Genomic DNA, 23,022 nt, shown 5'->3' on the forward strand with positions numbered 1-23,022 from the left:
CTCCCGTCGTGACACCGAGTGCTGTGATCCGGACTAGGGAGCATTTATTAGTTCTTTCACCCAAAGCTTGGTCAGAAGCCCTGAGCTGCGATTGGCCGACGAGGAGACCGTCCCGGGTGGCGAAGACACGCGCTGATTGGGCGACAGAAGCTACTTTCTCTTCCCATCCCTGACAGTGCCCAGGCCTCCACCGACCCGGAGGGGGACCAGCTCTGTGCCCCTTTCCTGAGAAAGAAGGGTAGACAGGTTAAAACTGGAAGAGGCTGTCTGGGTGATGAGAGCGGCTGAGGATGGAGAAGGGCTCGCTGTGTCTGTCACTCTACAGTGCGTCCCTCTGATCTCTTTGGTTTTCCATTCCTGTCCATCTGTCCCAGTCTCTCTGTGTCTCTCCCTGATAGGCTTGCTCTATCTGTCTCATACTCTGTGTGTGTGTGTGTGTGTGTGTGTGTGTGTGTGTGTGTGTGTCTGCTTTTCTTCAGGGTTACTAACACGGGGGTGGGGGTGGAGTAACTCGTAAAAAGACTTAAGGAGTCCCGGACATATTAAGTTTTGTTTTCCCTGGTCTTCCCTGGGCCTGGGCTCGCTATGGGAACCTCCCAGAGCGGCTCCTCTCGGGAAGAGTCCAGGATGTACCCAGAAGGTCCTTTTGTTTTCCTTAGTCTGGGTCTGAAGGATAGGTGGTGTAGCTACGACATCCGTGGCTAGGACCCCGACTAGAAGTTGCAAGGTGGGATGGAGGATTCAGCCCCCTTTCTTGGTTTAAAAGCCTTTCTGGGAAGCCGGGACTCTAAATCTCACATACGGATCGATCCCCGATGCACATGCATCTATATGTTGAAGTTTTGCCCGGCTGCAGCGTTTGTTCTCAGGAATTTATTATGGCATTCAGACTAAACTGCTGGAAAAATAAAAGGAGCAAAGTCTTGGCTAGGGGCTGAAGTGTCCCCAGCAGGATATGACGCCAGGAGTGTTGTAAAGACTGTCTGTCCTTAGAGAAGGTACCATTGTGCATAGCCTTTTATTTATAACTTGGTAAGTGCCAGCGAACTCGCCTCCTTTACACCCCCGAGTGCCAGCCCCGCGCTCTGCACTGCTCTTTATTCCCTCGAGTCTATTCAGGGACTGTCAGTCTGGGGCCGAGAGGTATTCAGGGCCTTAATCAATCAAAAGGATGAGAATCGGGCAGGTTTTTTCCCTTTGAAATAAAGGAAACAATGACTTCTGGGCTTCAAGTTCCCCCTTTTTCCTTTTATGATATTTGAATTTTTCCTGCCCCTGAGTCCTCCACCCCTCTCTCTATGTCCCTCTACCTCATCTCCTTTGACAGTTTTGACGTGAACTCAGGCCCCCAATCCTACTTGCCCACCCCCTAATTAAGGCAAACTCAAGAGGCAAGATTGGTGGTGGTGGCGGCGGCGGGAGGGGGCGGGTGCGGGTAGCTGTTCAAAGCTCCATGAGCTGGCCCTTTAAGAGTTCACTCTCAGTGGGAAAAGCCGGGTAGCTCTGTGCTCCCCCAGAAGTCAAAAGGCTTCCTTGACCCTGGGAGCAGGCGAGACAGGCCTCTGGGGATTCCAGAAAATGTCTGGACACCCCACCCCCACCCACCCACACTTGGGGGAGGAGCATTTGAGTTCACAGTGGAAAGCCCAGAAGCTGTTTGTTGTCCTAAGCACTGCTTAACCAAGTTTTATATCAAATGATTCAGTTTGTCAAGGGACAACACTTTCTCACTTCCTTTTCCGGGACAGGGAGTCCTTCAAAGTTTGGGTACTCGTTTTATAGGTCACAGCACATCCATAGCAACTTAGGAGCTGACTTTTCCAAGTTTTTTGCCTCCCCATAGCCAACTGGAGCCGGTTTGGCACTTTGTAAGGTCAGCTTTAATTGATGGGGGAGGAGGGACCCAAGGTGAACTTCAAGAGGGTAAATTCAGGCTGCACACTCAGTGAAAAGGGATCGCTCCTTGAGGTTAGAGCCCTCTGGGGCCGAGTCTCCTCTGTTTTTTAATTCAAGGCGTCAGTGGTGTGGTCCCAGTTCTCCAGAGGGCTGATCTTGCTGGAAAGCCAGCAATGGTGACTCTCGTTTGTAATGGGTCGCTGTAGATTCCTTTCTGGGTTCAGAAAGCCCTCTGGGACACTTCCACAGAGGCATTGCCAGTTGAATAGTTCATGGGTGCCAGTTCAATAATACATTCATAGACCACTTACCACCTGCTAGTTAAATGTATTCTCAGTGGCAGAGGGGCTGGGGTAAGGGTAGAAGCAAAGACTGAGTTCTTTTCCTCCCCTGCCCAGCACTCTCGGGTTCACATGCCACCAACCCATCTCCACCCAGAAGTCCCGACGGATCTTGAGAGCACTGAGCGGACACAGCAGCTAGAACATTTCTAAAGCTCCATGGCGAAGGCCAAGGTAGTGATGTTGGCTGAGGATCTCCTGACAGTGGCACCCACCCTGACAAACCAAAGCAGGCAAACCAGACTTGGAAGAAGCCCACACAGGTTACTGCCCCGTCCCCCGCCCCCGCCCCCCATCTGACAATTCCTGGTTCCCAGAGGTTTAGACAGTTTGGTTTGGGCTTCTCTCTTCTTTTTTCCCCAAATGTGTCTGGAAGCTAAAACCACCCTATCTCAACAGCCTGCATCGGGAATCTCCACCCAGCTAGGAGCCACTGGGCCAGCCAGTCCAGGTGCTCAATCTGACCACAGTGCAGCCGCTAATCGAACAAGTTAGTGACAGCAGAGGATCTAGCAGGGAGAAGCCAGGTTTGGGCAGCAGTACTATTCCACAGGCACATAGCGAACCTCACATGTGTCCCGGGAAGTGCCTGCAAGAATCCTGTGAATAGTCCTGGCATCCGCCCCTAACATTCACATATTTGTAAACTGAAATTCGAGTCTTGAGTACAAAAATAGTACAATTTAACCCCTGCAACAAGTGGCGACTGAAGAAGGGAGCATTGCGGTTGACTCCTGTAAGCCTCCCCCCCCCACACACACACACACACGTTAGAGGTGTTTCGGGTAACACCAAGCCTCACTGGACTATGCTTAGTTCTTAGTTCCCAAGTGGGTATGGATCTAGGAATCTACATCCCAAAGGCCTGGAATGGCTTCTGCCCGGGCATGGCAACACTTCTTTTGTGCATCCTCCTCACTTTGGGGCTGGGGTTGGACCATGTGTGAGCTTCTTCAGGCCTCCCTCCCAGAGATAACCTCGCTTCCAGGAAGCCACAAGACTTACCCCAGAATTATAATCTATGTAAAATAATGTAAAGAAAGAGGAGAGTAAAGTGGTGATGAAAGCCTCCAGGACTCTTTCTGTTGGGTCTGGTGGGAGAGTCGCTGAGACAGGAACAGGTCCCCGGGGTGGGAGGGTGGGAGTAGAGGTTGCTTGACTACACCACTGGGCGACAGGATACAATGGGACAACTGCTGAGGAACCCTCAGTCCTACAAAAAGAAATAAAATAAAACTCTGGATTCTAGGCCATGAGCTTCCCGACGAACAAACAGTGTTAGCTACTGGGCTACTGGTGAAGGTGCGGATTAAACCCGCGGAGCAGCACAGCCACTACAGCATCAGCGGCGGGTCATTTCGCATCCCAACTCCACAGTCACTTGTCAAAAGCGTTGGTGCCGCTCTTCTCTCCATCAAAATCTCAGGCAGGGTGATCTTGGATTTAGGATCAAGAAGCGGATCTGGGCGCCGCATTGAAATGTCTGGGTGAGCCACAGCGGGTTTGTCCCTGTCATGCCCCTGTAGCAGAGGGTCCTTAGGGGACTGCGAGAGGAAAGCAATAAAGAACATATGGTTTGTGGGAAAGAAAGAGTAAAGGAAAAGGAAAAAGAGAGGAAGAGAAAATTTTAAAAACAAAATTGAAAGCCAACAGAACAAGCAGAAACTATATCTGTCTAGTCTTACAGAAGTTCATTTTCAAGATTTATCTTTATGTAAACACGGATGGTGATCTGCCACAGCCTGAGGAATCTTGCAAAATAATGATAACGATAGTGATGATGATGATGATGATGATGATGATGATGATAATAATAATAATAATAAAATTAATCCTCTCTGCACGCGTTGATGGGAGTAAACTGAGGAGGAGAACTTGATCCAATTCCATGACTGTGCGTGTAGGTCTGGATCTGGTGTGTCTGTGGTTAGGGGGTAAGGAGAAAGGGCTTTCCTTAGCCTGCGGACTGACTGACTGGTACCCGGAGCAGCCCAAGCCGCCTTTGTGCAGAGGCAACCAGAGAGGTTGAGTCCGGGCAAGAGTAGTCAGAAGGAGTGAGCCAGAGAAGCAAGGTCGACAAACGTTCTAAGGACTGCTGACTGGAACAAAAAGGTAGGCAAATGACCCTCCCAGGAATTCCTGTTTCAGAGAAACTAGACAGAAGGACAGGGACTGCGAATCCTGCTCTAGAGGCTGGCTGGGTGGTGGAGTAGGAAAGCAGTGGTGATGTGGCGGGCGAGGTGACAGGCCTTTGGCTGGAATGAGTGCAGACCTGTTTCTGAGTCATCCCGGTGCTGGCGTCAGGACCGTGGGCTGACACCGCTCCTCTGGATCCGATCCCTTCGACTCACAGGAGATTTTGGTGCTGGATGATTTCAATCGGAGGGATGGGGGTCAATTGATTAGTAGGAGCAAGAAGGGAGAAAAGTCGAAAACCAGTGTTTAAGTGCAGGGTGTCCACGCCGAGCATGGCCGCTAGTCACAGGGGGTCATGGCAGCTGGAGGCTGCCCATGTGTGCCCAGGCCCGGCGACCCTGGGGCTTTAAAGACAAGACTAGAGCGGGAGACACTGCAGCCAACTGGGCCGAGGAATCTCAACAGGTGGAGGAGGCAGGGTTTCCAGCCTCCTCGCTAGATTCGATCTGGCCAAAGCCCTGCGGGGAGCAGACCCGGAGCTAGGAGGGGACAACCGGAAGCTGCCATGTGCACCTGCCTGGAAGAGACTCACAGCCACAGAGTGCGTTCGGCAACTAGGGAACTAGCGACTAGGCAACTTAGCTAGGCAGGGAGGGACAGCTGTCTTCAAGATCCTAAGACTTTATTATAGCGAAGAGGGTGGATAGAAGAGAAAGGGGGGGAGGTGGGGGATGCCGAGAAAGAAGGGGAAAAGAGGAAAGACGGAGCGAGAAAAAAACCGCACTGACAGAGAAAAGCAAACCAGAATCGCCCTGGCGGAATCGCTAGACACGACTTAAGTCCTACCTAGACTTTAAACCATTTCTGCATCTCTAACTTTTTCTCCACACCTTCGCCCCCGCCCCCGCCCCCGCCAGAGGAAAACGCTCATCCCCTTTAAAAAAACACAATTTCTTTTTCTCTAGGCGAGAGTGGGAGCAGAATTACTTTGAATTCCGAGCTTGGGAACGGGAGAATCACGAGCGTAACTCTGAACAGATGAAAACTGACCATCTTGGACAATGAAACGAAGAAGCAGCCAGAGAGACGCCAGAATTTAGCGCGTGCAACTGCAGCGCAAGCGCCGCCGGCAAGGCCCTCTCAAAGTCATCTTGCAGATAGCTGTCCTGGGTCCGCGTGGTGGCAACTCATTAAAGTCACTGTGGAAGGTTTGCCCCTTCTTGAGACAGAGAAAAAAAAAAGCTTCACGATGGGGTATTCCAATTCCCAGCATAGAGCCAAGAGTCAAGACAAGTAGCCCCAAGAGGAATGCGAGTCAGAGAGCCTTTCTTCTTTCTTCTTTTCTTTGCCAAACGAAATCTAATACTATCTGGCTGCAAAAATATATATCACCGGCTCTGAGTCTGAAAGATTAACATTCGGATACGTAGGAAATGTAATCTGCATGGCTAATTGATTCTCAGCGTATCAGTTTAAAGGATAAAGATCGATATCTGCATATGATGGATATTGTATTAATAGGGACATAAATAAAGGCCGAAGAGTCGTTACCGAAACCTTTGAAGCTGCTTCCTGGCTCTGCCGCCCTTGTAGGGGCCACTCTGTCACCCCCACCTTCGGCAGAGCTGGAAGTACTGGCAGAGGGAGTGGAGTCAACATAAGAACCAGGGAGGATTTTTAAGCAGCTGAACTATAGGGAGAGAAGGACACTTTTTCTCCAGGGCTAGTGGAGATGGACTGTAATGCGCACGGGGAGATGGGGGTGAACGTACCACACCCGGACACCTAGAAACTCAGACACACTAACACTCAGGGGTGGGTTTCCGTGTAAACCTTAGTGTTAGGAAAAGGGAGCCAGCGCTTATCCACCTCGGCCTCGGCTCCCAGAACACCTACCAAAGTCCTAGGAAAAGCCAGAAGTGGGTGATTCTGGTGGGGGGTAGGGATCCAGCTCGTGCCCTCTGGGAGGGTCGGAGGCAGCTCAAAAGGCTGGTGTCCTCCACAGGGAGCTGGCGAGTGCCCTCCGAGGCAGGCCACCTCTTCTGAAGAAAGAGAGGCTCATCTAGAGCACAGGGTCTGGAGGGGATTTAGAGGTGAGCCCCGGGAATGGACCCTCCTAGTCAGCGGGGCGAAGAAATGAAGGTGGAGTACGGGGATCCCTACAAGAACCCCTCCACCCACTGATTGCCAATTAGCCTTGAGTGCTACTGGCCTGCTCCACAGCGGAGCTCGAGCTCACACTGCCTAGAGAACATTCCCAATGCAAATAAATCACCCTCGGCGACCCCCCTTCTCCATTAATTAAGAGAGACATTCCGACAAAACGAGTGTAATCTTTATTAATTACTCAGCCCTCAGAGCGCGGCTCGCATCAATCACGCCCAAAGCGAAAGTACCGCGCACGCCAGATCTTTTCCCAGAGCACATTCGGAAGACTAGAAATGTCACCACTGCTTTCATCTTTCCGGGCTGTGCCCGAAGCGGCGGTCAGCTCCAGCGACGGAGCAGCGCCAAGGCCTTTGCTACAAACTCGGGTCCTCTTTGCTCCTGGCTGCTGCCGCCTGGCCCCGGCAAAGGAAAACCCTTCTCCCAAGAACATCTCTTATTTGGGTATTGCTTGTTTGCATGCGCAACTAGTTTGGGAACGTTCCTGGCCCATACCCTCCATCTGTGTCCTCTCTTGGCTCCTGCAATTCCCGGTTGTCTTCCAACTTCTGGTGTGCAGAGAAGAGCCTGATACAAGTCTGATTCTTCCAAGGCCCAAACTCTGGCAGTGCTGCGATCCTGGTAGATCATCACTAGGCCCTCGTGGTAGGAAGAGGAAGTAAAGGCCTAGTCCAGTCTGCCTCCCCAAGACAACTGTGAGATCTTCCCTAAATAGTGAGGTGGTGAGATTTGTCAGATGTTCAAGCATCCAAATGCTTTCTGGTCCCCTAAGAACATAGTTAGTGCCTGGGCCAGGTGCCTGTGCTGAGGCAGGGGCACTCCAGCTCTTGGCAGAGAGAAAGATCTCAGCTTCCAGGCAACTAGTGAAAAAGCTGGCTGTAAGTGGGGCAGGAGTGGGGGTGGTGGGTTGGGGGATAATTTCAGGTACTTCACCCCTATGGCACTCTGCTTTTGGGAAGGCAGAGACTCTAGAGGCTTATGAAAGGATGCTCTGGCAAGGAGTAGTTGGTGTGACCACTCCTCCTGACCTGCCCAGAGTTGGCCTCTTGGCCTCTCCTTGTTCATTCATCCAACAACACCCTAGCAAGTCATGTCCTCCTGGTGCCTTGAGTCTAGACTGTAGAGTCTGAAATTCTCCCATTTCTGTAAGAATTAAAGGGTGTGTGTGGGGGGGTGTAAGGGCCCAAACCCACAATAATGACCTCCAAGGCCCCAATGGATGACATATGACCTGAAAAATCCCTCTTCCTGTACCCTTATGGACACTTCATCTGTTCCTAGTTGACTGCCCTGGTTTTGCAACCCAATTATAAACACTATATGAAGCTCAGCTTTGGAAGCACACCCTCAGTGTATCCCTGACCTAAAGGATTGCTTAGCAGACCTTACACTATTCCTCTTTTAGCCTAATGTTCCTTTTGGAGCTTCTCCTGGAAGTAGAAAAGTCTAGCTGTCTTTGAAGGAGCTGAAGGGAGCTGCCTCCCCTGACCCACAGACTTGGGTACCTGTGTCTTGCAGAGAAACATACCCTGTAGCCTGCTTTGAGCTACTGGCTGGAAAAACTGGGTAGGGGAAGAGACTGGGGCAGGATGGGGGGACAGTAACCAGAGCTAGCACTAACCCCCTCCCCAATTTGATCATGCCAGGAGCCCCTTCCTTTTCTCTGCCACTTCATTGGCCAGGTGACACTTGGGCTGCTGCCCCTTCCTTTACTTCCTTGGAAAGTTCTTAAGGAGGGATCCTGTTCATTTGTTCACAGGTCACCTCCAGAACCACAGGCAGTCACAAAATTTGGGTATCTTCATCTCCCATCATGGCCACTACGGACTGTAAATGGAGGTTTTATTCCCCTGGACCTGTTATTCTCATTCACTAAACTGCAGAAAATTCTCTCCAGAAAATCAGAGGAGATGTGGACCTTCTAAAGAGCCAGCCATCATCCCTTGGTTTATGGATTTTTGAGGCAAGCAGAAAAGACATAAGGAGAGAGAGCTGTGGAAGGAAGAACACTGCACATAGGACTCTGCAAGTTATTAACAGAAAGGCTTGAGTATCAGAGCATCTTTTAAAAGCCTTGGGAGTTTGGAACCAAGGAAAAAGAAGTAGAGTTGACAACGCTGGGAGCTTGGAAAGAGGCTCCCAAATTCTCAGGACTGTATCAGTTCACCTCAAGAGGACCACTCTCATCTGTCTCCAACAACTGATACAGTAAAATGCCCCAGTATCTTGGCTCTGTATCCACAGGAAGAAGAGAAAACAGTGGAAAGGGAATCACTATAATATTTCCAGAGCTGTAGATAATCTTAGAGCGACCACCAGCCCTGTCACAATAGACACATGAATGCCACCCTTTGTAATGGAAAGGGCCATCTCCGTGACACTGAACAGGATCATCGTAGGGGGTAGAGCATATAGATCCAAATGTCAGAAGAGCAGAGCAAACTGTGTAGTTTCATTAGGACACCCAAGAAAACAGGAGCCAGACCCAGGAGTTCTCAGGAGCAGAATGTTAGAGCAGGCTGAGAAGGACAAAACAAGATTTATTTTTTTTAGCTCAAAACTAAAACAACAACAACAATAATATAATAATAACAATAGAAAGAAGATTATTCCCAACTAAAGGGGTAGGCATCCTGGAAGGATCACACTCAGCAGGGTAGAATGACTGACTATTCCTGACTGGAAGAGCATACCAGTATCTGGAGATGGGAAATGAGTCCTCTCCCCCCACTACTCTTGCATGCCCAAGGACAGCTGGGGACAGCAAGAATCTTAGGTAAAAGGACCTTCTAAAAGGAAAACACGACAGCCACATTACTGTGCCCCCAGATACTTCACTTAGTAATTCCATTTGTTTCATTCTCAAAATTGAGAAATTCCTTTGTTTAAAAAAAAAAAAAGGATAGATAGAGGTTGGGTGCTGCCACCTCAAATCATGAAATACAAGGCTCTTAGGAAAAATGAGTGCATTTTTAGCATGCAAAGAACATGAGAATAACATCTGTCCTTGGAGAAGTTATAGAGTTCCAGCCTAGTGGCCCATGCCTATAATTCCAGCACTAGGGAGGCAGAAACAGTAGGATCGGGAGCTCGGGGTTAACCTAAACTTCATATTGAACTTGAGGCTACCTGGGCTACATGGAACCCTGTATCAACAATGACAAAGGTCAAGAGGCACAATAAACAAAATAACAAAATAAACATTATGGAAGTGTCAGAGTGGGGACTCCAGAAGAAAATGTCACCATTCTCTTTCCAATATCACAACCTGATAAGCCACCTCCTCTGCATTCTTCTGTCATCCTGTCTCAGCCTCTGTCTTACTCTATAAGACTCAAAGGACATGTCTAAAGTCCTAGCATTGACAGCTTACCAACACAAACAGCCTGAAGTTCCCTGGTCCAGCTCACCGATTTCCCTACTCTAGCAAACAAATTAACCATCTCAGCAAAACTGGGGGAATCCACATGTACCGACAATGTTACTTAATTATAAGACTAATAATACATTTAGTGGTTGCATAGTTGATGCTGTCAGTATTCTCAATTCACTTACAGCTCAAAACAAGCAGTTAACTGGCAGTAAAGAAAACAGAGGTGCTAATAAGCCTGCCCAAAGACACACAGCTAGGAAGCTCAGGTACTATTTTGAATTCAGATCAGTTAGTTGCTGATCTCTGGCAGCCAGAAATCCCCAATTTTCAACCAAATCCAATCCATAAGAGCAGAAATCAGGAAGCTATCCAAAATTTTTACTTTCCTTGTATGCCTTGTTCTGGCTGTAAATAATTTTCAACAAATTTGCTTAGGTGTTCGTTTGTTTGCTTGTTTGCTTGTTTCGAGATAGGGACTCACTCGGTAGCCCAAGCTGGCCTAGAACTCACCTGCCTCTTGCCTCAGTCTTTCTACTCCTGGGATCCCAAACGTAGGACATCACCCTCAGCCAAAGGTTGCCTTTGATGTTTCAAGAAAGCACGAAGCTAGCTCATCTCGATAGAAAAGAATTCAGAAATTTACCCAACCTCGGTGACCTTTTAAAAACACGTATCCTGGCATAAAGCCACTACAGACTTTTCGATTATTTTATACAGGCATTTCTATTTCTCTGGGAACCCCGTTTTAGCCAAGACAGACTGCAGAATTCTAGCGAGACACATAGCTGGTAAGTGAGACATATAATAGGCACAAGACTATTTGCAGAAGGACTTCGGGCCTCCCAGCAGCAAAGAGCACTGAGTTTGGAAGGCGTCACCGTTGGGGTTTCCTGAGGTCTCCATTGGCGCTGAGCACCTGCTGCCTTCCTACTAACCGCCACCTCCCCACCTGCTTCTGCATCACTGTCCAGCAAGGTGGCAGGTAGGGACTGAGATGCTGAAAGGCACCAGCATGAAAGCCCGACCCCTTTGGGGGATCGAGGAGGTATTTACAAACGGAAATCCTAAGGTTCCCATCGGTATCCCACACTGCGCTCCCAGGTGACAGACAACTCTGCCTTGTGAACTTGTAGGCCAGCCTGGCTTTGAACCCGCAGCTATCCTTCGGGAACCCGAGTGCTAGAGCTACCAGTATGCGCCACAATCCTTCTTTCTGGTCAGTTGTCAGGCGGCAGACACAAAACTGAAGCTGGCACTCACCAAGGGCTGGCTCCCCAGACACAGGTGGCAGTGATTACACAACCCTAGATCACCTCCAAGAAGGAGAACCCAAGGAAAGTGACTCCCTGTGCAAATGCACTCCTGCTTTGGGTACCTCTGCTAGTTCTAACAGACGTGAACTTTCTGGCGAGATGTAGGAGTGGCTGGTGGGAACCCAGGGGTGTTAAAAACTCTTATCTATTCATTTATAATAATAATAATACTCTCCAGCCCCTGAAGATGGGAAACCAAAGAGACCTGAGGCTGAAAACCAAGTTTTTACAAAGAAGGTCTGGGTGTGGCAATGGGATACCTCTTGCTTAGCCTTCGAAAGGCAGAAAGAAACTAAACCAGTTGCCTTAGCGAAATAAGGGTCTGGGTGACTGAGGGGATAAGACAAGGAGATAAGACGAGGAGACAGGGCTGGGGGTGTGGCTTAATTGATAAATTGCTTGCTTGGCAGGTAGAAAGGCCCTGGTTCGACCCTCAACACCGAATAAAAGCTGGTGCTGTGGCTGTGGCATGACCTGTAGACCAGCACAAGGCATTAGTACAAGCAAGCCAGCTAGGGCTACATGAGATCTCTCTCTCTCTCTCTCTCTCTCTCTCTCTCTCTCTCTCTCTCTCTCTCTCTCTCCCTCTCCCTCTTTTCCTCCCTCCCTCTCTTCCTCCCTCCCCCTTTCATCTCTTGCAGAAAAGGTGAGGCTTTGAGGCTCACTTCTCCCATTTCTGGACTGTACCTTTGAACCTTGGAGTTGTCCTGGTCCTATCCTTTATGGATCTCAAACGCTATACCTGGGCTGAAAATAGAGACTTTGCAAATCCCAGGCTTCACTGCTAGCGGGTCAGGGATTGTGTTCTGCTTAGACAGCAGGCCTTGGGGGGACAACAGAGAGGACCCCAGCCCCAAGTGCTGCTGACTCTAGAGCAGCAGCCACCCTCCCCTCCCACTCTCCACCCTAGCCATCTTCACTGCAAAGGCTGCCCCTAGGTCTTCCAATTGTAGCAGACAACCCCTGTGGATCCAGGAGCCAGCCTGTACAAGCTCTCCCTAGTCCGTAGGCCCAGCGGGAGTCAGGACAAGTGACTGCATTCAACGAGAGGCTTGCCTTGCTTGCAGGACTGAAGGCTGGTCTGTGTTAGGGCAAATCTATTCACACCTGGTTTTAAGGGCATGGAACTGATGTGCATGAGGAACTTGATAAAGTAGCCTAACAGCTCTCCCAGTGATTATTTCAAGACCCAGCTAGCTAGCTCTGACATCAAAACTGGAGCCAACATCTGCACCTGTCCCTAGCACCAGGGAAGCTAGATGTAGCCCTTGACTGTCGCTGGCCTCGACTACACAAAAAAATGTTGTTGGAGTCTGCTCACTGAACCGCAAGACTTTGCTGGTTATTCAGAAATTGTCCCAAATCTTTGCTTGTTCTTAGACGAGGTCTCACTATGTTGCTCAGGCTAGTTGCCAACTCTGTGTAAGAGCATAGACGCCGAGCCGGGTGAGAAAGTTCGCAGAAAAGCCTAATTTAGAAGGCACTGCGCCTAGGTTACAATAATCACAGTACACCGACACACACACACACACACACACACACACACAGAGAGAGAGAGAGAGGAGAGAGAGAGAGAGAGAGAGAGAGAGAGAGAGAGAGAGAGAGAGAGAGAGAGAGAGAGAGAGAAACAGTGCAACTATTAGATAGTCCTCTAGTTCCAAAATATAACCACTTCCTAAATTCAAGGACTGCCCCTCTCTCCTTCAAGGAATTTCTATTTAAAACAAAACAAAACACAAAAGTGGCAGGGTCGAGTTCATTAAAGTCAGATTAGGGAGACAGTGGCGTTTCATTAAGGTGTGAAATATATGGCTCCCAATTTTATCAGCTTAGAAAATCACCTGGGGCGCCCTTTAGAAATACCACCGCGCACCGCCCCCTCCGGGCCCTGGCCAATCAACTGCGGCCTCTGAGGGAGGGTGCTTCCGCATACTTCTCCCAGCCCGCCAGGTAACTCTGGACCTGCGTGGAGAAGCCGCGCGAAGGATCTCATCGAGAAATAAATTCGCTCTGTGTATCTCACAAAAAATAGGCCTTTGAAGACAAATATTTTCTTTTCCGAGGTTGCTCCTCCCAGGTCCTCCCCCCCACTCGCCAGACCAAAAAGCTTTATAATTCTCTCTGGGAATTGTAATTCCTTCCTGAAAACTGCAAGGGCAGATGCAACACCCTCTTGACCCCTCAAGTTCGATTGAAAAATTATTTTGTCAACGAGCACACAATAGAAATATTAATTTATGCACAGATAAACCCTGTCTGGGAAAAACAAAAGCAAACAATAAAAAGTATTAATTTATATGTATGGAGACTACTCAGTGCCTGAGGGGACCACAGTCCATAGCTTCTGAAATAGTTGTTGAAATAAGTGTCTTCTGTATAGATTAGACACTTCTTAAGAATGTTTATGTTGGGATTTGTTTTGAAATATTATAAGTTAGGAAGACTTTTCCACCCCTTCTCTTCTCATTCCAGCCCCTCCCATACACACTGGACCCCCTGGAAATTGGCATTTCTAAACCAAAGATAATCCAATTTTACATGCAAAGACAACTGTTTTTGTAAAGGAAATGTGCGCATTCTTCTGAGGCTCCTAGGAATATTCTTGGTGATTGGATTATAAACACTCACTTCCCCAAATGTCTTATGATCAGGAATGGTTGCAAATTTATCATGGAAAGAAAATTGCTTCCCTTTGGCAAATGTTAGGTCTGCTTAAGAGAGGAGAAAGCTCAGAATCAAAATTGTTTGAAGGGAATAGTGATAGGGTAATCCTTACAAACCTTATCTCCCACAGACAATCGAGAGACCTAGTGAATTACAGATAAAATCTCTCCGGCACACTTGATTCATCCACATAACATCAAGCTTAGGTTGACTCCAGTTGTCTCTAACACTCATCTCAGAAATGAGACAGTGGCTGCTCCAATAATAGGACTTTTCTAAGCCACACTCTAACAGGCACAATAAAACATGACTTCAAAGGAAGAGAGATGTATCCTCAACAAGGATGCATGCCCAAAATCTGAATTTACTCATGTTTGTGTGAAGGCAGAAATGTAAAGATATTAGCACTGTTTATTAGCAATAAACATATATTAACAATTAAGAATTAAGTTCTGTGAGAGTACCAATTGGGTCACATCACAGAAATCAGATCCATGAAATTAGCAGGTTTAGTGAATAGTTTGAGTTAATAAAACAGGGAGTACCAGGTAATGGGAAATGTAACAGAACTGATTCTTGGTGTTGTGGGGAAGCCTTCTGCCAAGCTCATAGATGCCACTCGATGTAGAAAGCACAGTACAAACATGCTCATAAACATATCCTAAATGTGACAATGCAGAAATGCCTAGAAACAGAAACCAAATATCTTTTACTGTGGTTCTTTGTTGAATATGCAGTGTGAGTTCCCCTGCAGGGTCTCATTTTCCCTCAGGACTCAAAGTGCTTTTCATAAATAAATTTCGTATGCATTTGTTTTATTTTTAGACAGAGTTTCTCATGTAGCCTGGGTTACATATAGAGCTAAGAATGACCTTGAACTCCAGATCTTCCTGCCTCCACCTCCCCAGGACTGGCATTAGAGGAGCGCACCATGCACCACCATGCTCAGTTTTAGGCATGCTGGTGATCAGACCTATGCCTTCTTTGCCGTACCAATTGTGCTATCCTTGGCCTTAAAAAAAAAAAATCCTTATGAAGAAGAGAAAGCCCCCCTACCTACCTATGGCCCTCACGTCTCAGGAGAATGAGTCAGGGAGTCAAGTGATCGAACAATTTATTCCAGGGTTTTCCTTCTGTCAACACTGTATGTATCAGCCACTTACTCTGTGCTGAGAACTCATCAAAGCTTAGTGGGAGAACTAGAAAAACAAGATTTCTGTCCTTGACTTTACATTCTGGTTACAAATAATGGTATTCTCCTCCTCACCCAACAGGCCAAATGAACAAGATTTCTGTAGGCAGTTTTAAACATCAGGAGGGGTAGATAGTGGTCCAGTATCTGGGAGCAGATAGTAGACATGACAGAACTCTCTGTGAAAGGGACATTAAATTCTTGAATGAAAGCAGCAACATGGGTGCATGAAGCTTCCGTTTCAGGGCATTTTAGCTCTTTCTCCTATGAGTACAAATCCTTCTGCAAGCCTCTGGAGGCTCATGTGGGTCACTGGTGAACTTTCCTTCACATTTTACAGATGAAGAGCTTGAGGTCCAAAGAGGTCAAATGGTTTCCCCAGGTCTTTCCAAATAAGGAGAAAGCAATCTTCAGAATGTATCTCCTGCCTGCAGGTGGGAATGTGTTTTTGGAGGTGGACCCTAGTCTAAATCAGGTAGCATTCAGGGGCCAAGCAAGCATCCAACCTCTTGCTCTCAGGATAACTGCTTTCACTTGAAATTTAGACCAACCTGCATCCTTGAACTCTGGCACAAGTGTAGTGATGACATCTCCAAGTTCATGAGACTCTGTGCAAGGCAGACCAGACAGAATATTATTGGTCCTTCTTATTCTTGATATGGATCTTCACCCAGGATTGAGTCTCTGTCCTCTAAAATGCCGAGAGGAAGCCAGGAGGTGGTGGTATACACCTTTAATCCCAGCACTGGAGAGAGACAGATGCAGGTGAATCTTTCTGAGTTTGAGGCCAACCTGGTCTACACAGTGAGTTATAGGAGAGCTGAGGCTACACAGAGAAACCTTGTCTCTAAAAACAAACAAAATTGCTCAAGGGAGAATGAGAATTGTCATGGGAAGATGGGAAGATGCCTTCCATTATCTTAGAAGCCCTCTCAGCAGTTCAGACATCATTTGAATGACTTTCCAAGCTCCTGCTTTGTCTAAGATGCTGCTATGTCAGACCTTTCCGTATCTGGAATCCAAGTTCTTTAATTTAATTCATACCTAAGCTAGGCATGGTGGCACACACACCTTTGATCCCAGCACTTGGAGTTTGTATCTCTGGGAGTTTGAGGCCAGCCCAGTTCACAAAGCAAGTTTCAGGACAGCCAGGACTGTTCTACAGGGAAACCCTGTCTTAAAAAAGCAAAACCCAATAGATAGGTAAATAAATCAATGTTTTCATATACATAAGTGGAGAGGCAATCTGCCATAGTAATTAGAAATCATTTCTGCACTGGAGGTAAAGGAACAGTGAATAAAAGATGTATTAACATAAAAGTAACAAGAGGTGTATGGCTAAATCAAATCTAGCAAATGGGAGAGGGCTCCCAATATGAACGCAGGAGGAGCAGAAACACATTTTCTTCACCTCATTTTGTCACCACTCCATTTCTGGTGACAAAGTTAGAAATTAGCAACCAAAGCAAGGCCAGCTAAGGTGAAACATATTTCTAGGTACTGAACCTCTAATAGTATCTATTTGGTTTTCAACGATTTTAGCTCGATTTTCACAAGAAATTTACATGTGTAATCCATGAAAGAAGCAAAATGTGGCTCTCATTGTGATGTAGGCAACTCAAAGACACATTCCTCCTGTATAAGTTCATTCTACATCATTGGTTCCCTTCTGTGGAGCATAAATAAACTATAAGTAAGAAGCAAGCTGGTCTTCAAGTAACTCTGGGCAGACTTTAGGCTGCCAGTTGAAGGGAATGAAATAGCAAACACATGTTTGTGTATGCATGGCCACATCTGAAAAGCCAAGGTCTGTTACTAGTATGCATATGCCATACATATACATCCGCATATACACAAATAAACATGTGTAGATGCATTTTGGTCACAGTGATTACAAACAGAATGGCTTCGCTGGAGTAAGGAAAGGGTGAATAAAACATATAAATAGGTATAAAAGCAACACAAGTTGTTTGGAGTATAAATAAGTCACAACTCATCTCTAAAATGTGTTTCTTACTTGGGACTTGTGACGGCTCACAGAAACCAAGATGACATCAGAATCTAGTTTTTGTGGGTGTTACAGCTACAGGGACTAAACCCCTCTCTCCAGGACATTACAACAGTCCTCAGGGTGTCTTATTAAAGCTCAGAAACAGGGGCTTGGAAAGATGCTCAGTGGTTAGAGCATGGGAGGACCAGGGATAGAGTCCCAGTGCCCCCATGGTGGGCCCAATAGCTTATCACAACTCCAGGTCCAGGGGATCCAAAGACTTCTTCTGGCTTCCATGGGAACACACATGCTACACAGACACACATGCACCCATACACATTAAAAATAAAACAGGGGAATTTCTTTAAAGAAAACAAAGCTCAGAAATACACAAATGCTCATCTTAACCAATTACACTCTCAGCCTCATGCAAAATATGCAGTTAGGACTCAGATGGGAATGTGTATCCATGGAAAAGAAAGGCTGTGCAAATAGCTTTGAGCAATTCCACCATGAAATAAAATGGTACCCAAACCAGTGTGGCTTATTTTCTATAAACATTTCCTATTTTTATTAAGACAATGTAGACAACTAACACACCAACATTGTGGTTCCTAAATTGTAGCCACGCTACTTATGGATGGCCAATAAATTACTTCACTCATATGATAGATATAAATAAATGCTTCATTTGAGTTCAATTAATAAGATGGTGTCAGGGCATCATGCAGACGACATAATACATGAGGAAAAACAACACAACCCCAGTGACATCTCTGATTTTTTTTTCCCGACGCATGAAAACTATCTTTTCCAACTTCCAAAAGATGGAATAAGACACTTATTTCCATACAAAATACATTTAGGTCCATGTTTTTCTTTTAAAGGGGCAACTACACCACGTGAAACATACATTCACCGATAGTCTCAAAATCATGTCGATATGTATTTGTCCCCCATTGGGTGTGGGCATTTCAATGATTTCCATGACAGCAGAAAGCTAAACTCAAAATACGATAAATGTACATTATCTTGATAATCATCAGAGGCAGAGACACTTTTCAGATTCATCTTTGGGCATTATTCTATATGTTTTCATATAGAGTTGAAAGTTGTTTCACAGTATAAAATCTTGAATGAATTGCTAACACACCTTGATTTTTCTGCTTCTTGCTCTGAAATGTATTTGGATCGGAGGTAAGAGACAAATGACACTGCTCAAAAGAGCTTCTAGAGACCTTGATGTGCAAAACTTTCAGATTCATATATTCAAAAATAAATTATTTTTAAGTGAAATGGGGAAGAGGTTGAGTCACGGGGTAGGGGGACGCCTATAGTTTATACTCTGCATAAATAGCTTTCAGTGTCTTCCAGGTGGGGGCAACAGTCAGTCAGTTTTGAGAGAAAGGAGGTCAAGCTCTTTAAGCTCCCTGAGTCGAGTCCGGTTACAGAAGATGAAAATGACTTCCTGGCAGTAACACTGTGAATAAAACAACCGCAAGCCTCCAGAAGATGAGACTTCTGGGCTCAGCTCCAGCCACCAGGCGGAAAGCAGCGGATCAGCCACCAGTGCGTGCCAGCTTGAGGGAGAACAGAGGCAGCCCTGGACGCGCACGCGCGCTGAGCACCTGCCCAGCACTGCTGGGATGCCGGTTACGGCTAAGTCGGTCCAGATGCGCATCCCTCGGCGTGCGTGCGGATCCAGGCTGCTTGTCAGTTTCTGGCCTGCCGGGATCTTTGAGAAGCAGGACGATCATTTGCGTTTACATCTCATTCATTCTTCCTTTAGGCAATTCAAGTCCATTCACAACTGGTGCGGACTAGGCGCCGGCAATCCGCTTTCCGCACATCCTCAGACTTTGGGAAGGGGCAGCCACACATTCTGGTCAGAGTGAGGTGACGCATAAAGCAGAGATCTGGGTAAAAGGACACCCCCTTCCCTTCTCCCCGACACACACACACACACACACACACACACACACACACACACACACACACACACACACACACACACCAGCATCCTTGTCTCTTCTGTTTTCCTCTCTCGCCCAAGGTAAAGAAAGTAGAGAACAGAAAGACAGAAGCGGGAAACTGAGGCTCCACGTTGACTGAAGTGGTCCATGGTCACAGATGAAGCGGGGGCAGAAACCCCAGCGCACTGAGCTCAAGGCCGGGTCCTCCGGGGGCCTCTCAGGACAGGCGGTGCACGGGGAGCCGGGTGTGCTGTCCCTCTACGTGTCGCTCCTCCTGCCGCTGCCTGGAGCTGCGGTCGCCCGAGCCCTGGAGCCACCCCCGCCGCTTCCTGCCGAGCCCGCAGCCGCCCCTTCGGGCCGATACTTGAGCCAGCAGATGATCCAGGTGACGACCACCGAGAAGAGAGCCAGGATGCTAGCCACTGACAGGCAGATGGGTCCTACGGGCGAGGGCGAGGGCGATCCGGGGGCTGGGGCGGGGCCGGGGGACGAACCGCTGCTCGGGGGTCCCCCACCCCCGCCGCCGCCCCCGCCGCCGCCGTAGTGATTGACGAAGATGAGGCCGGTGAACAGCAGCACCACCATGGAGAGGAACGAGAAGACCACGCACACACAGCCGGCGGTGAGCGCCGCCCGCTTGCAGTTCTGACAGCTTTCGTAGGCTCCCGGGGCGCGGAGACCTGGGCGGCCGCGAGGCCCGGGGGCGGTGTCCTCAGCGGGTGGTGGCGCCGGCTGCGGTGGCTGCGGGGCCGGGGCTGGCGGCGGGCGGTGGTGGGCGCGGGACGGCGGGAAGCCAGCGGCGGGAGCCGGTCCTGGGGCAGCGGATCCTGCGCGGCGCGCAGAGCCAGCGGGAAGGCCTCGGCGAGCTTGGTGTTGTTGGGCAGACCGTGCACGCGGCTGTCCGGCAGCGGCGTGCGGTGGCGGCACACCGGGCACGCGATGGCCCGGGCGGGCCGTGCCAGGGTGGCGGGCGCGGCGCGCGCTCAGGGGCAGCGCTGGAGGCGGCGGCGGCGGCGCGGAGCTGCAGCTGGCTCAAGCACTCCTGGCAGAAGGTGTGCAGGCATGCCAGCAGCTTGGGGGCGCGCCGGTCCGCGTCGAAGTAGTTGTAGCAGATTTTGCACTCGTAGTCCTCGAGCGGAGGGAGGTTGGGGGCGGTCGCCGTGGTGGCCCGGACTACCGTGTTCCAGTCGTCGCGAGCTCCCGCCGCAGTACCCCCAACTCCCTCCCGGCTCCCGGGGCTGCTGCTCCGGCTCTGGGTGCTGCCACCGCTGTCGTTCGCAGGGGCTGCCATGGCACGATCCGCCCCTCATCGGGGGCTAGGTGAGGCGCCTTCCTCCCCCTGAGCTGCAGCCCCGGCTTCGGGCGGGCGGGGAGGAGGCGCTTCTGCCTCCCCCCTCTGACTGCTGTCGCCTGGCGGGGGAGGCAACCGCTGGCTGCTGCGCCCCCGCCCGGCCCTCGGGTCCACCCACCCCACCCCACCCAACCCACCCCACCCCAGTGCAGATGCTCTGGTCCTTCCCGGTCCCGGAGCGCCTGACTGAGGTACCCTTAATCCTCTCAACCCAGGTCTCCTGATAGCTTTCTGTATCGGTTTATGTTGAACTTAAAAGTGGGGTTCGGATGGGCTGGGAGGTGTTGCTATAAAGCATTTGGGGGGGTGGTGCAGTTACTTAAGGCTGTTCCGTTTTGCCTGTACACACAGCCGCTATAGATGGTGTGGTACTGGGTCCCGTTTTTTTTCCTTTTTCTTCTTCCTCGACACTACTGCTCCCACCCACCCCACCCCCCTTTTTAATCTGGTTTATCCTTCCCAGTCTAGGGCCAGGTCCCGGGAGAAGTCGCCTCTCCCCCTACCAGCAAGAGCTCACCGTGATGTCATGCAGGACCCGCGCAGGAAGGGGAAGCAGCGGCCTCTCAGCCTGGTAGAGGCGGTTCCTTCCCCAGGCTGAAAATCGTGATCTCACGTCTCAGTCCAAGGGCGAAAGCCAATAATCCCCGAGCCATTTACGCTTTGCTCTTTTATTAGCAGGGCCCAGGCAGTCGTGCAGTGCTCATCTCAGAGTGGAAGCGTAGAAGCGCATTTTCCCTTCGCCGTTTGGAGGAAATTTGGGAACCGGGTAATACCCCTTTCCTCCTCCGAAACGTAGTTGCTTCCTGTATTTAAGGAGAAAAGACAGATTGGGAGCAGAGTCCAGCTGTTCTCTGGGAGATGACCACTGTAGATGCAGCTGTTTTTAGTACCAGGCGGTTACAGAGACAGAGAGGAAAGAAAGATGTTGGCAAGGAAGTTGTTCACTGACTGAGAAGTCCGGTTTAAACCCAGAGTCTAGCCTCAGCCACCCATTCTTCCACGTGCCCACTTTAATCATCCAGACGCAGAGAACACAAAACTCTCTGCTTCGTGTGGGGTAGACGCTGAGTTTATGAGAACCCTAAGTTTTGTGGAATGGAACTCTAAAGAAATAAGTCAGCAGCATATTATAAAGAAATGTTTGGGTGCAGTCTGCATGGTGATGTTTAGATATTCTTAACTTCATCTCTCCAAGAGCCCCACCCCATCACGCCCTATGAAAAGGAGAATGGCCACCCATCTCCCTACTCAGCAAAGAAGGAGAAAATGGCTTTGTAAGATTTTTTTCCCTTTATTTTAGGCGGTAAGAACACTGCACTTTCCATCCCTATCCTCTGAAGATCGCAAGGTGCCACGAGGAATAGCTGCAGAAACGACTGGGAAGCAAACTCAAGAAAGAAACCAGCAAGAATTTCCCAGAAGGGCCGGGGATGCAGCTGAGTGGGGAGAGTGCTGACACGCACGCAGGAAAGCCCAGTGTCATCCTGAGCACTACATACAGCATAAACCTGTAACAATCCAGCACTTGGGAGGTGGGGGCAGCAGTCTAGAGATTCTTAGCATCCTCAACTACATATGGAGTTTGAGGCCAGCCAGGGCCTGTCTCCAAACACAAACTAAAACAAAGCAAAATGAATTTCTGGGGGAATTCTAAGTGACTATGACATATCTGGAGCATTTGAAAATAAGTACAGTTTTACTCTGTGTGAACAGTGAAAGCAATCTGTTTTAAGTTAAACTTGTTAAAAACACTAACTTTTTTACTTTAGAGCTTTATAATTATTATTTGGGACAATGTATCTTTTTAAATATCTCACTCTGCGATGGAGACAGTAATGAGAGGTCCAGTTGATGGGACAACAAAAAAGCTGTCCTCTGGCCTTGAAACTCAGAGCTAGCTGAGTTTCAAAAGTACTTCTCACTTGTCCACTTTCAGCATGTGTGTCTCACACACAGTTTCACACTGGATTCTTTACACTCTGATTAGGTGTGTGCTATGCTTGCAATGTCAATTAGAACTTGAAATGGTCTCACAAGAGAGCTAATGTGGATGGGTATGGTTCTTTTCACACACCCAGCTTCATGCTGAAGATGCCCAAAAGGTGACTGCAAGAGCTCTGAAGACATGTGTGTTAGGATATAATGTGTACTTGGGTAAAACACTTAAGCTTTAGCAGTTATAGCCGGCAGTGCATTCTCACCTTACACCAGGGCTTCTCATACCAGCACTACTGACATTTTGAACTGGTTAAATTTTTATTGCAGGTGCTGTTCTGTGCATGGCCAAAGTTAAATGGTGTCCTTGGCCTCTACTCATTTGAAGTCAATAGCAAAGCATCCCAATTTAACAACCAACGTTACCCCCTGAGGACAAAATTATCCCTGGCTACGACTTGCACAAAGACCACAGATTTGCTTTAAGTGAGATCTGAACCAGATCTTCCAGCTCCTATCTAGTATATGCAAGCAGGGTCCCCAAGGTATTTATCACATCGTGATAGGTCATGGTGGTTTAAGTCCCAAAGCACAGAATAATCTTTGAAAGACACTGTTATAATTTTTGTGAATACTTTCTATAAACAAGTACAGGACTTTGGCTAACAATGACAGAACTTACTGTGTTTGAG

The 23,022-nt window shown here is 48.6% G+C and overlaps 1 protein-coding gene and 1 long non-coding RNA gene across 4 annotated transcripts; one reads left to right on the plus strand and one right to left on the minus strand.

Annotated features, from left to right (window-relative positions):
* The first annotated feature begins 17 nt into the window (after nt 1–17).
* On the plus strand, nt 18–5,929 carry LOC103164522. Of its 3 annotated transcripts, none has more exons than XR_004768715.1 (4): nt 18–1,032; nt 2,295–2,500; nt 3,487–4,349; nt 5,339–5,929. It is a non-coding gene; the product is annotated as an uncharacterized LOC103164522 (long non-coding RNA). The 3 variants fall into 3 exon arrangements; XR_004768714.1 differs by having other exon boundaries at nt 18–324; XR_003481546.2 differs by having other exon boundaries at nt 18–324; nt 3,487–3,724.
* An 11,734-nt stretch (nt 5,930–17,663) lies between these two features.
* LOC118238427 (RING finger protein 225-like) lies at nt 17,664–20,335 on the minus strand. Its single transcript, XM_035441051.1, is given in 3 exon segments — nt 17,664–19,811; nt 19,814–19,987; nt 19,990–20,335. Coding segments are annotated over 3 exon segments (1,029 nt in total). The 3' UTR covers nt 17,664–19,302.
* Nucleotides 20,336–23,022: the final 2,687 nt, after the last annotated feature.

Source organism: Cricetulus griseus, chromosome 2, assembly GCF_003668045.3.
Source record: "Cricetulus griseus strain 17A/GY chromosome 2, alternate assembly CriGri-PICRH-1.0, whole genome shotgun sequence".
Lineage (NCBI taxonomy): Eukaryota > Metazoa > Chordata > Mammalia > Rodentia > Cricetidae > Cricetulus > Cricetulus griseus.